The following is a 14,774-nucleotide window of genomic DNA, read 5'->3' on the forward strand; positions in this document are numbered from 1 at the left end:
CAACACCCTGCTGGGATGCTCTCAGGGATATCACAGGAGAGTCACCAGCTCATCAAAGTCCATCTTGGCAAGTCTGGGGGAGCAGAGGGGCACAAGAGCGAGCAGGAAGCCAAATTAAAGACTCTAGGGAAGGGACACCATGTCTCTGGAAGGGAAGGGACACCTGGTTGCCTGCCAGAGCTGTCCCAGGACAGCTTTAGGCCCACGTTCAGGCATGAGCCCCACTGAGATGGACACTGGGAGCAAGTCTGGATCACCTCTCGCCTAAGGAGGGGTTGCTTTGCAGGGCTGGGGGACACCTTATGGGATGCTGGGGAAGAACATTTTGAAACTTCACAATCTAAACTAAAATAGTCCAAACCCAGTTGAAGATCTCCAACACAACTCTCTGGCTCTTACACAGTGAGGCAGCAGCAATCTTAGGAAGTCAGAAGTGAACGAGCACTAGAGTTGGGAATGACAAGTAATTGCCTTTAACAAAACATAGGTACAGCAAGTATTTCACTTAATGTTTAAGACAAATTGTCATTAAGGCACTTCTCACAAGACCCAGAACAAAATCCCAGATAAACACTGAGTTTTTAAAATCACAGCTGTATTTATCCTGCTGCTAAAGACATCTGTATTTCAATCCCAGAAGGACACTCAAGCACTTCACCCTCCAGAATTCTGCAGATCTGGCATTAAAACAGAAGTAGTATTTGGAAACCATTTTGTTGTTGTTTTCAAGCAAACTGGATTTCTGGTTTGTGATAACACATCAACGATTGCTTTCTGAACACAGCAACACCGCATATTTCAACTCATGGGCATGACTGCAAAAAAAAGTCTTCCAGCAGGTAGAGAATTTCTCAGAATTTCTGTGCCTCTGCTCTTTCAAGATATATTTGAAATCAATACTGTTTGCATTTCACACAAATATGAGAACAACGTTACAGAAATTCTTTGACATTAACAGTTGATTTATATTCATTTTATTATAAAATAAATACAAACCAAAGCGTTTTTACATAAATATATTTTTTTAAAAAGCCTAGTAATGAGTCTATAGGGTCTGCCTGGAGGTTCTGGAGTAACACCAACACAAAGGTCAGCTTTACAGAGAGGAAAAAGTACCAAGAACCTTAGGGACACCTTCTCATCAAGGCGGAAGAGAAGAAACTGGAGGACCAGATATTCTCAAGTAGACAGCATTGTGCCTGGTCACAAACTTCTTCAGCATCCGAAACCTTTTCAGCTGAGCTTTGCTGCCTTGGTGTGATACATATTTAAAATATTTGCAATCTAAGGAAAGAAAAATAAACACTAAGTTACACCATCATACAAGCAAACACAAAATGCTTTTGTTGTTTAAATAATATGCAAACAGCTATGAAACTTTGCGGTAATTAAAGGTATTAAAATCTAAGACATGCTCATTAGAGACGTAACTGCAGCATTAAATAATCTATCCTTACTTAGCCCAGCAAACTTTTGACATGTATCTAAATGCCTGTTATCTTGCAAACTATGTTTTTCTCTTTAATTTTTGCTCTGCAAATTAGATCAGAAAGTAAAATTTCAAGTGTAAAGCAGCATTGATATCATACATTGATTTATTATGATGGAAAGGAAAAAAGAGGCTTACATTGACACCAGTAAGTACTGAAACTTCATTCAAGAAAATTCAAGGAATGCTTTTATTTGCCATGTGGAAATAAAAGAGAAATATCTGATACTACTGAAAGCACAACAAAAAACATCCAAAGAGCTTCCAACATAAGAAATTGTTCTACAAAGTGCAGATGAAAAACTTATAGAAAAGCTGACAATGAACCTGTTGCCCATCAACCAGAAGTCCAAACCAGTGTACAAGCCATTGTCTCCACACCATATTCAAATTAGCAGCTGATTCTTGGCCTGATCCTCCCTTGGTTTTGGCAGCATTTCAAATAAATCCTACTAAAGAGATAATGATCTTCACCTTCTTACCAAACTGATCATGTTTTTCATTCAGAGCCTCCCTCCTCTGTCTGCATTACAACATCCCCACGGTCCTTAATGACCAGCTGACACCCACTATTGCTGAGACACTGCCTAGGCTGGCATCCAGCAAGCAAACTCCTCACAATATTCCCTCAGGAGAGGGGTGTCATGCATTTTTGGAGTTATAGTTTGAAGGTCAAACAAGACAAATAGTATTGTGGCTGCTCAATGAGGCCAGTTAAAACTGAATTCTAAACCACAATAAGACCAGTTGTCTCACTGGTACACATCAAACCAATTTAAATACTTTTCGTGTTCAGCTCCAAAGACAATCTTTTTTAGAAGAAAGAAACTGCATTTCTTCCAGGCAGCAGATCAGCTGCATCCCATGTCATTAGGACTAGAACTAGTCATTATTTCTGTTCTATGTAGTGAAAAAAAAACAAAAAAAATTATATATATATACCCCTTCCCAGCAGGATTCCAGCCACCAGAGCTTTTTCATATGAAAGGTTTTTATTTTCCTGCCAATTCCTTTTTGCCAGGTAACGGCTAAAATGGAAGGCTGGCCACCAGTCCTTCCTGGAGTTCCACTCCTGCTTGATCCAGTCAAGATGCTTCTCAGAGCTGGAAAAAGGTTAAACAAGTTACAGGAGAGGCTAAAATATAATGCAAAGATTATTAGGAGATAGCAAATATTATAGTCATCTTGCTACAAATCTCCTAAACTGCCAACATAGACACACTGACTTTATACCAAAACACTAATACAAGCATTTTTGTATAAAACTACTGATTTTTTTAATCCCTGGAAACACTTGTGAGGCTGGAAGTGAACTCGAGCAGTCTTACTAAGCCTTGGAAATAGCACAGATTATGGTGTGAAATGAAGCAAGCCTTTCACTCATGTGCCAGTTTGTCAATAGTAATATGGAAGTTTCTCCAGGTTTGTCAATAAATATCTAGTATGAAGGGGTTGCTTTGTCCTTAGGAAAGGTTTGTGTTACTCCAGGCATACTCAAAGACTAACTCATCCCAAACAGTTACTACTGTTAGGCAGTAAGGCCCTTAAACCAAGAATTTCAGCAACACAAACTTCTTCCAGCCCCTCAATGGAGCCTGCAAGAACATGAAGAGGGAATTTTTGAAAGGGCAGGGAGAAACAGAACAAGGAGGTTTAGATAATATATTAGGAAGAAATTCTTCACTCTGATGGTAAGGCCCTGGGTCAGGAACAGTTTTAAGCTGACAAACAACAGGTTTACATTAGATATTAGGAAGAAATTTTTCACTCTGATGGTGAGGCCCTGGGCCTGTTTTGCCCAATCTAGTATTTGTATTTGGTGAGTGGTCTCTCCCTGTCCTTTTCCCAACCCATGAACACTCTGTTGTATTTTCTCTCCCCATCCAGTTGCAGAGGGGATGGATAGAGCAGCTTTGGTGGATGCCTGGCATCTAGCCTTGGGCAGCTCACTACACTGCTCTAGTGGGAGGTGGCCCTGCCCATGGCAGGGGGGCTGGAACAAGGTGATCTTTAAGGTCCCTTCCTACCCAAACTGTTTTAGCATTCTATAAAACTATCTGCAACAGGGAAGTGACATTCCCATACAATGACCAAAATGCCCAGTATATTTCAAGATACTCAGAAGTCCTGTTTGAAAGGCAAAACTGAAGGCAAAGTTAGAGCACAGAGGATCACCATGTGGACTACCCAAAGGTGGAGACTTGACACATTTATTTCAACACCTTGCATCACAGCTACTTACATTACAATTTGTTTCACCTGTCTTGCCAAACAGCTCCATGCTTTTTCATTTTCTTTCCAGCCAGCATAATCCAAGCCTGCAAAAATAACTTCTAGGCCCAGTCGACGTTTTCTTCTTTTCTCTGGAAAAAGATGAGGCTGATTAATGAATTACACAGATCAGGATGAACTCATTAGTAAGGCACAAGTGAAATACAGTTCTCCACTCTGACCCTGCAAATGCTGCTACTTTAAACATAAGTTATGTTTATTGGCATAAATGTCTTTTAAAATTCCAACTTTAAAAAGGTTGTTCTCAACAGTTATGAAAAGTTGGCAAATGTGTCACATATGAACTGAAAAAGGGAGGTTTCAGACAAAAGTTCTCTTTTTTTCCCCCTCCCAAAGAAGAATCACAGAATGGTTTGGGTTGGAGAAGACCTTAAAAATCATCAAGTTCCAACCACCTGCATGGGCAGGGACACCTTCCACTAGAGCAGGTTGCTCAGAGCCCCATCCATCCTGGCCTTGAACACTTCCAGGGATGGGGCATCCACAGCTTCTCGGGACAACCTCTGCTAGTGCCTCACCACCCTGACAATCAAGAATTTCCTCCCAAAATCTATTCTAAATCTTCCCTTGTCAATTTGAAGCCATTAAGCCATATCATATCAGAAGAGAGAACAATCTTATTAATGTACAGTTCACCAATCTGTTGACCTGCAGGGACACACCAAGCCACAAGAAGACAGAGAGCTTGGAATACAATTGATCAGCATGGAAAAAAATAGTCTTCAGACTGGAAGACTTTTCTACCATCTTGAAGATAATGCTTCCTTAAAGAGAAGGAAAATTTTGTTGTTTGATTATTAACAATAAACTAAGGAATAGATATATTCAAAGAAAAAAAAAGAATAAATAAAACAGAGATACCAAAAATGGAATGAAAACCTTGGAATTAGAAGTAGGGTGTCTAAAAAAATTGGTTTTGAGATCCTGCCTGTGTTTTACAACAATTTGCTTTGTTCAGCCTTTAAAATAAAAAAAGGCATTTGTTTACACAAGTTTGTAAATGATTGCTCATACATCCAACTAAGAGATTATGGTAATTGGGAAGTTGGGATTTGATGTATTTTTTTAGGATTATTTCTTAAGAAACAAAACTACTTTAAAAAGCAAAGAGAAGTCTGTAGGATAATTCAGAATAGTTTTTTGAAATTAGCATAAATGAAATGAAGAAAAGTAAAGACTTACTTGATTTTTGAAGCATGGTATTAAAATTTATCATTAGCTCATGAGAAGGAACAATATCATGCAAGATCTGAAAAATAAAAGACAAAACCCAGATAGCTTATTTTAATGTGAAAACTTTTGAAGACTTCTGACCAAGAAAAGAACAGGCTTCAGTGGTTTGGATGCTTTTAGCTCAGAAAATTAAGCAATCTGGTACTTTGGTGCCTTGATATAAAGAATGCATCTCTAGGTCCACTCTGCACATCTGTGACACTATAGATGAAATACCTTGATGGCTGTTGACAAACACTGCATGTGGCAAATACAAAATTATGAAGGAGAAACCCAAATTCATATCCAGTGTTCCCTTTTTTGAAGGTAATGTAATTTTCTCCCTAGGACAGTTCTCTGCTGCATTGGGTCAGTTTCTGGAATTACCAAACTATTTCTATGATTTATCTCTGTCTTCTGAGAGACTCATGTCAAAACCACTGTTAAAATGCAGAGGAGAATTTCAAACAAACCTGCTACAGTTTCAAAGTCTAAATGAAACAAAACAGCCTTACAAACCAGTTTTTAAACAACACTTGAACTAACAAAGCACATTAGTGCCACCAAGTGGCAAAACATGGTTTGCAAGGCGTACCAAGGACAAGGAAAGCAGGAATTTAAAAGCTTAACCCTACAAGGTCTTGTCTGCCAGCAACCAGCAGACATTAACTTTTAGCTTTAATGCACAGCTCGCTGAAAACAAGCCAAGAAACTAATTGCTAGACAGGATCAATATGTGAAAGAGAGGCATTTAATGATTTGTACAATACTGTAAAGATCAAACTGTAAGAGAAATCAATGCATGCTATACACAAGCTGCTGATACAGACTTCTGGAACCATGTGAACATGTTCTCTGAACTTGCTTACTGCCATTAAGTGAAAAGATGTACCAGTTAAAGGCAAAACAAGAAGTGGAATTCAAAGACAGTAAAGGATTCTGCTCCCTCTCACTAACTTCCCTCTAACTCTCTACTTCCCACAAAGAATACAATAGGATAAATAATGTTAGAGAGCTCAAGCAAGCTGTCAGACCACTTAATGACTGACACAGACTGTGTCTCCTAAGGGATACCTACCTTCAGTGCAGATATGAGGGATTTCTTTGATTCACCCTGTCTCTTGAGGAACTGGTAGAGGTAGACATGAGCATTGGGGTTAGCAGGGAACTTGGAGTTGTAGGCATATTCATTTAACACTTGACGAGCCTCGTTGTGATCTCCATAGAACTCCAGCAGCTGGAAGTGAAGTCTGTCATTAGTTTTGTCAGATACAGGTAACCAAACTCTTAGAACTAATTTTGGACTGCCACAGAGACATCCAGTAGCACAGCCTGTACCTGAGAGTGCAGTGTATTAGATAATTAAATACCTGCCTGTCTTAATTCAACGGGCTACTCTCAGCACAGAGAGACAAGAATTCACAAACAGAAGCTACTCTGAGAGAAAATGCCTTAACACCTACTTAATTGTCAAAAGATTATCATCCCTTGCTTACTGGAAAGAGATGCTGAAGGCACCTGCCATATCTCCAGAGACAGAACTTGGCAGATGCTAGCACCAAGAAAAATTCTTAAGATGTGCTTAGAGAAGTCAGATCTTATCAGTGTTCACAAAAAGTAAAAGATCTCTTTAAAATTACTAATTCTTAATTACAAATCCTAAGCAGGTATTTAGAAAACCCAAACCAAAACACAGAGGGGCTGCATATTTGACATCTCTAACATTTTGTGTATCCAGAGAAAACACTGCCCTTACAAAAATCAAAGTGTTTTCAGGAACTTAAACTAAATCAGCTATGCTCCAATTTCTGCAGCACCACAAAAACAAAACATGTAAGCTATTTGTCTATTTATTTTTCTTGACAATGCACAGATTTTGTATTGTGCTCAGGCTCTGCAGCTCTACCAGGAGTACACTGTGCCCTATATCAAAAGCCAGTGACATGCACATACAAATGTGTTGCTTTTGAAATACTTGGTTTTCACTCATACACAGAAAATAATCTACACATGGGCATCTTAATGAAAATTAGACAGGGAAATAAAAAAAGAAGCCATCTGTAAAACATGCCCTTACATCCACATAACATTTCACAAAGACATCCCAGACTCCAGGTATTTTAATAATCTCCTTCAAGTTCACTGCTGCCTTCCGGAAGTAACTGTGCATTTCCTGCTCAACAGCCAAGTCTGAAAATTCATCCTCACCTACCAAAACACAAAGGAAGGTCACAAAGTTATTAACTCCACCAAGCACAGGGATCTTGAAGTGCTGCACCTAAGGGATGATTACATTTTGCTAAGCAAGGACCCTAGTCAGAGAGTTTTTAAGAGAAGACTCCACAGTACTAAAACAAGAAGTTTTCACTGTTCCTCATTCAAATTTATAATTAATTTCAATTCATGGAGCACAATGAGTAGGACTCCAAGAGAAGATGCTACCAGCACAAGGCCCATTATACAAATTCAACCAACCTCTGGTTTTCAGAGAAAGAGATCTAGTGCAAGTGATAAAACACTGCCAGCAGGTATATATAGAACCATACGTGACACATGTAGCAACTTCCACTTCTTTAAGGAAACTGAAATTCAAACACAAATGTTGAGGGCTTTGCTATCACTCAACATTCTAGCAGCAATCAAGCACTTGCACACCTATTAAACCACTGCTTTAAGGGAATAAATTCCTTTGATCATTATTTTAGGTGATGCTGACTGGACATGGGGAGAAGTTTCAGAACAGCATTTCAGGGCACTTCAGAAAGTGCTATCTTGGCACCACCATCACTGGTGATACAGAATTCTGTACCAGCCACACCATCACACACTGAAGTCTAGTAAAGGAAAAGGTGTCATTGCAAAGCATGTCATCTGCATGAGCAAGCTGAAGCTACAGCTCAATCCAAAAAACACTTACCATGCTCTAACAGGATGCTCTTCTGCTTAGACCAGCTACAGTAGTCCAAGAGTCCCCTGTAAGCCTGAATCAGCTTCATTTCCTTATCCTGGATGGCTGTTTGCTCTCCAAACCTCCAGCTTTCTGCCAAGGACAGGTTCTGGTAGGCTTCATCTATTTGCCCATTACAGAGGAGATGAAAGACATGCTCCAAGCAAACCTGCAACCCAAACAGTCCAAACCACAGCGTTCTACACTCAAATGCAGAGATTCTCAGGAATACGAAGTTCTATACACATGTGCAGACAAAGAGGAGACTCATTGACATACAAAAAAAATATTTCCAACACAGGTAATTAAGAAATTAAATTATTTGTATTGTTTCAAAAGCCTCTCGTTCTTTAAAAGTTCTGTACCTATTTCAGAAGATCTAAAAAATGACCTGAGGAAACACAGCTGTGCTGCATTTGCTGATTTTTCAGAGCACCTGAAAGAGGGATGTCCTTCCATCCTACCATGTTGATTTGGCATCATAAGATAAAAACCTACACCTTCAGTTAGCTCCAGAAAACCCTTGTATGGGACTTTTTTTGAAGACCTTTAAGAACAGGATAAAAGACAGAGAAGCACCATCCCAAGTGTGAAACAACCAAGGAAACCAAAACAACATAGGTTTGAATGAGCCACCACAGGGAAAAAACCCATTTAAAAAACCCCACAGCTGTGTGACACAGGTGTGTACAACATACAGTTTTATAATCAGATTAGCTACTCAAAAAGTGAGAGGGTAATGAGGCAAAATTTAAGAACAAATGTTTAATCACCAGCAAAGCTGTCAAATTATAGACTGGAAACAAAACCTGGCAGATAATTTTCATGCATGAAAATGAATTTGACTGGTTCAAATTCAAATATGAAAGTGTTTTTAAGCACTTCTAAGGACTGAGAACATACATCTGTGATCAAACATACAGACAAATGAGATAAGGTTAGGTATAAAATGACCTTTGAATATCATGGAATTGGTAATTCAAATGTTGGGTTTGAGTTTTTTTGACACTGATGTCAGTAGTACATTTCAAAAGAGATTTGGAAATTAATATTCAAGTGTTCAAGTAAAAGTGAAAAATCATCAGGGCTGCTTTAAGTACACTCACCTTCAAGTACCTTTTTACTCCTAAAGTTTTCATCTGTTCCATGAAACAGCTGAACTCTTTCACACTGCTCTGGGAATGATGCCACAAAATTTCAGTTCCTATTCTCCAAATCATCTATTAATGGGGAGAAAGAATATCAAAACCAGCCTTAGTACAAAAATGGCAACAGATATCACATATACAGTCTTACTAAACTTACAGTTACTGTAGGACATGCAAAATGTACATTTGAACTGCAAATAAAATATACTACAAAGCATTATCTACTGCTGTAGTAACCTACCTACTCATCCAGTAGGACTTTTAGAGTCATTCAGTGGGTGGTTCAGAATTGCTCATTCTAAATGCAGCACTGTAGGAGAGCTTAAGAAAACTGCATGCCTGAGGGTTCCTCCTTCCCTCACTGAAAAATTATGTTCTTCTGTGATATGACCCCACTAAAACACCAAGTATACACAACTCTTTGAACTTAAGAGCAAAGATTATTTCCAGTGTAGCTCCCCAATTACACGCTTTTGTTTCCAAGGTCTGCAAGCTAGCCATACTCAAGTATTCCATTTATTTAAAAGCTCTGATGCTTTTCCTTCCACCTGATTCTATCTCAACACCTGCAAGGAGTTTTGCAGCTACTGGAAGAGCTGGTAACAACCTAAATAAGCCACCAACTTGCAAACAGATTCCGACTGATGACATGCCAGAACCAAACACATTTACTGCTTTCCTATTTTAGAGAGCTACTTTGACTTTTCATAGCCACACTGCTGATGGAGTGAACTTATAACAAGCCAAATCTTTTTCTGTTGTGTCAAGGATCTATAAAAAAAAAACAAGCCTATGATTAGCTAATTAAGACAGCTGTTGGTCCTGAAGTATATGGATGCTGCTTTGCAAGTATTTTTTCAACTGCAAAAGAACTCAGATCAGGAACATGGGCTCACCTCTGATGCACCAATGCGCTCTCTGGAATAGTCCTTCTCTAGTGACTCAACATAGCAGGTCAGAAACTCTGCAGCCCTCTTCCACTGTTTTTGGAGCAAGGCATCCTGAATGTAACTTAAACACGCTTCCTTGCTCTTCTTGAAGTTCAACTTGTGTTCATTGGAAGACACTAAATAAACAAGAAAAAAAAAAAACCAACCAAAAAAAAAAAAAAATCAACAGAGCCCACAGCAATCACAGCCCTTATTCAGACAGCCACATGCTCTCCATTTCAGCATCTTTCTTGCATGGATACTACATAGAGAGTCATCTTAAGTTATACTGTTTTGAAGATAAACACATCTGTTAATCCACAGGGGAGCAGGACTATGGGACAAGCTGGAAACATGATATGGAATGGCATTTTCCATAAGCAGTACATAGCTGTGCTTGAAATTCCCATTCATTTGAAACAGTGAATAGCCACTTATGTCACACTACTGCCCTACCAGAATCAGGGAGCCATGGTGCTTTGGTAACTTCACAGTACATTTTGTCATATTTTGGGGACTACTTTCTTCACTTATTAATCACCACCTAAATTGGTGATGCCATGGTGCTGCAGATTTGCATGCACACAAACAAACAGACCATTCCAGTACCAAAGGCTAAACATTTCCCACAAAGTTATATGCAGAGAATTATTCTCATTTTAGTACAAGGCTGCAAAGAGGCCCCTTGGCCTTTTTACATCACTAGTAGTCCAATTTATACTGAAACCAGCATGAAACTGAAACTTCATTCCCATGAAGTGTGTTTAAAGCTCACGGCTGTATGACCCTACAACAATGCTCATCCTCATCCATGAAAAGCCACCTGCAAGGCACATGGAGAGCTCATAAAGACACTCCTACCAGGATGCTGTAGGCAGGTGAATAACTCAAACAATGGCTAAGTCAGGTAATCACAGAACCATCAGGGTTAGAAGGGATTTCTGGAGATTATCCAGTCTAACCACCTGCCAAGGCAGAGTCATCTGGAGCAGGTGACACAGGAAGGTGTCCAGGTGTGATCTGAAAAAGTCTCCAGAGAAGGAGACTCCACAAACTCCCTGGGCAGTTATTACAGTGCTCTGCCACCATCAATGTAAAGATCTCCCTTATGATGAGGTGAAAATTCTTGTGCTTTAGTTTATGGCCACAGCACCGTGTCCTGCTGCTGGGCACCACTGAAAAGTGTGGCATTATCCCCTTAGCACCTGCCTTTAAGATATTTATATGCACTAATGAATTCCCCTCTCAGTCTTCTCCAGACTAAAGAGGCCCAGCTCCCTCAGTCTCTCCTCATAAGAGATGCTCCAGACCCCAAATCATCCTTGGTGTCCTCCAATGGACTCTGTCGAGGAGCTCCACGTTTCTCCTGCACTGAGGAGCGGGCACAGCACTCCAGATGTGCCTCAGCGGGGCTGAGCAGAGGGGCAGGATCCCCTCCCTCCACCATGGGCCCTCCTGCCCTCACAAAATAACCACTGCGAAGAGGTTATTTCGAACCTCCTTCCCGGCCCTAGCAGACGACTTGGCGGAGAGAAGCTAAAACCACTCCCAGGGCGGCAGGAAGGCGCTCACGAAGGGAACGCACAAACGCTCCGCCCTTACCCGGCGGTGGCGGCAGGAAGGGCAGGTGCAGGGACGCGTGCAGGGCCGCCTGAGCGGCGGGAGTCCTCCTCCTCTTCCTCCTTCTCTTCCCGTCCACCACCACCGCCTCCGCATCCTCCTCCAGGAAGCTGTCCATGGCGGCGCGGGCAGCCGGGCTCGCACCGCCCCGTGCGGGGCTCGGCCGGGGCCGGGAGATCGCGCCCGGCAGCGCGGCGCGGGAGCGGCCCCTGCGCATGCGCCAGCCCGTGAGGGGCGGGACGGGCGGCGCATGCGCGGCGTTTCCCGCTTCCCCCGGCCCGTGGCGCCGTGAGGGCTGCGGGACCGGGGTGGAGCGCGGGGTGGCAGAGGGGTGTTTATTTCTATATCTGCCGCAATCAGCGTGAAAAGCCGTGGCTAATGCGCTGGTTGCTCCAAAAATTAAATTAGCGAGCTCCTCCTGTTACTCTTTCCTACTTTCCCGTTCCTTTGTAAGTCATAACGTTCTACGGAAGGAAAATATTCCGAATCAATATCCTGTGCACTGTAAAGCAATGATACTGCCTGTGCTCCTGCTGGATTTTGGGAGTCCGGCTGCCTTAGCCGCAGCATCTGGTTTATACAAATCTGTGCTGGAACTTGTTTCTTTTAGCCACTTTGGAACTGAGTTTGCCTTGGACTGTTTTGATGTGTATAAAGTCCAGTTTACTGCATAAGAGTACTCACAGAGTTGTTGTTTTTTTTTTTGTTTTTCTTTTTCCTAAACTGCCCTGGCATGGGAGAGTGAGTAAATAATAAACTGGCTCAGATTAAAGGTTCATGTGATGCAGTGTTTTGGTTCAGCTGTGATCAATAACCAGTGTTGGGAACAGCGCAAGGCAGAACAGTTGTGTTGTGTGCAGCATTTAAACACTTAAACCTCAATATCATACCTTAATATGGTATTTAATAAATAAACTTTGGGAAAACAGAAATTTCTCTTTGCTTTTTCTTTATTTTTAATCCTGTGTTCTTCCAATAAAGGCCAGCATTTCAGTTCATAAGTATTGTTAATGGATAATTAACTTACCTGATTGACAATAATAAAATGTTACTTAACACCACATGTTTATCAGTGCCATTTTTTTTTTTACTGTTCTTTATAATTTGTACCTTGTGTCAGTGCCTCACTGATCACTGGTGTTGCCCAAGTTTGATGCCATTTCCTACAACACCCCTGATCTTCTGTTAGCTCAGTATTCTAATTTCAGAATCCAACTTATCCCCATTTTTTGGTAAAAGTTCTCATGTTTGCATGCAAGAACATTTACTTTTGGCTTGTTATTTTTATTTGCCTGTGTTATACATATGTGTTTCCTGATCCTTAGGTAAACTTAGCCAACTGATCTTGTTAATGGGTATCAGCTACTTTAGTAGATATTTTAGTGCAGAAGAGGTAGGAGAACTGCTTTTTAAGAGTAGGTGAATGTTAGATACCTCATGTACAGTGGCGGAATACATGTTTCCAAGATTGGTCCAAGGATCCTAGATCCAAGATTGATGTTGAAGACTGGAAGGAAATTTTGCTTGAAATATCTTAATTGAACTAAGTGAAATATTTTTCTTTTCTTTCACACATTGAGGAAAGCTACGTATGTTAATAAGTGGTTACCTTATTACCCTGAAATACTTGATATTGTAGGAAATACTTGACAGTTGCAATGGTAAACTTGTATATATGTATCAACTGCAAGCTGCTCATTATTGTATAATAAAGGCAGTGACTTATACAAGAAGTATGTGATTTTGTTTTTCTTCACATCTCCCTCTTGCCCTTGTCTTTGCAACCACAGACACAATTACCTTTTTTTATCTTTAATAAAGATAAGTTTGATAAATTGTATTGATGGGAAATAACAGCTCTTTCTTCACAAGAAATTGGACCTAATACTCTGGGCATTATACAACATGAAATATTAATGTTGAGGAAAGAATGCTTATCTTTCACTCATACAATTATCGTATAATGTGACTTGAATGAATTTACTTCCATATTGTAAATTGTGACAAACGTCTAGATTTTCTAAGTTAGGCTTTCTTAGAGCTTTTAATCAGCCAATATCAGTGATGTCAAATAGGGATCACCTCATTTTTTAAGATGTGAAGCACAGAAACGTCAACAAAATTGCAGGAGAGCTATAACCACTATACTGCACTAGGCCTGGAGAGCAGACATGAGCACTGGGTGAATGAACCATTGCATTTGTGTAGCCTGTGGGTCCTGGGGATACACAGGACTGTAAGAAATGCCAGGGTGTCCATGGGATGCTGGGCAAAGAGGTATCAACACTTGACACTTTTTCGTTTTGTGATTAAAATATTAAGCTATTCTAGATGGGGACTGAAAATGAAACACATATTTTTCAGAGATTACACAGTAGTAACTAAACTTGGATCTAAGGCCTTGTACAATGAGACTGTGGAAATGAGAGTCTGGAGTGAAAATCAATAGGCATGAGGATGCAAGAGGAGCACATGCAATCAGCAACCGCGATTGCTAAGTCTTTAGATGTAGCATTTAAAAGAGCTCCTAAAAAGCTCTTGGAAAAAACCCTCAGCTGTTCTGAAAATCACAAAAAAAACAAAAAAAAAACCAAACAAAAAAAACCAAACAAACAAAAAACAAAACAAAACAAAACAAAACAAAACAAAACAAAAAAAAAAAAAAAAAAAAACCACAAAAAAATAACACTAAACTTTGACTATCAGTTCTGATTACCAATTCATTCATTTTGGGAGCAGCTTCAGAATTTGCTCTGGAAAGTAGAAAAAAATAGAAAAAATGTGGTCATTTGATTGACCAGCAAGAGTATTCTCTTATGTCACCTGTTCTTTCTTACCTGCATCTTTTTTTCTCTTTGTCTACTCAGGCTCTTGTGCTGAACAAATAACACAGGTGTTGAAAAGAGAAGTTTGGTTCATCTGCATTGTGACTTCTGCTGTCATTTTGCCATTTTAGATCTCTAAGGCAATATTAAGGTGCTGGATGTGAAGAAAAGGCGACGGTAAGTAGTGTGAGTAGCACATCTTTCGGCTTGCAAACACTCAACACTTAAAATGTACCAGCAAGTGGAAGCTGCAGCTACAGAAGGGCAAGGATAGGAATGCTGCGCTTTCGGCTGCCCGCTGTGAAACCCGGC

At 40.2% G+C, this 14,774-nt stretch overlaps 1 protein-coding gene across 1 annotated transcript; it reads right to left on the minus strand.

Moving 5' to 3' along the window:
• Positions 1-941: 941 nt before the first annotated feature.
• TAF1A (TATA-box binding protein associated factor, RNA polymerase I subunit A) lies at positions 942-11,859 on the minus strand. Its single transcript, XM_021552765.4, has 10 exons — positions 11,620-11,859; positions 9,985-10,154; positions 9,047-9,160; positions 7,911-8,109; positions 7,071-7,201; positions 6,072-6,230; positions 4,964-5,030; positions 3,732-3,852; positions 2,432-2,592; positions 942-1,284 (listed from the first exon to the last, which is right to left on the minus strand). Exons 1-10 carry the CDS (start codon positions 11,852-11,854, stop codon positions 1,142-1,144), a joined length of 1,500 nt encoding a protein of 499 aa, XP_021408440.3. The 5' UTR covers positions 11,855-11,859; the 3' UTR covers positions 942-1,141.
• Positions 11,860-14,774: the final 2,915 nt, after the last annotated feature.

This window comes from Lonchura striata, chromosome 3 (assembly GCF_050655825.1).
Source record: "Lonchura striata isolate lonStrDom1 chromosome 3, ASM5065582v1, whole genome shotgun sequence".
In the NCBI taxonomy this organism is placed as follows: Eukaryota; Metazoa; Chordata; class Aves; order Passeriformes; family Estrildidae; genus Lonchura; species Lonchura striata.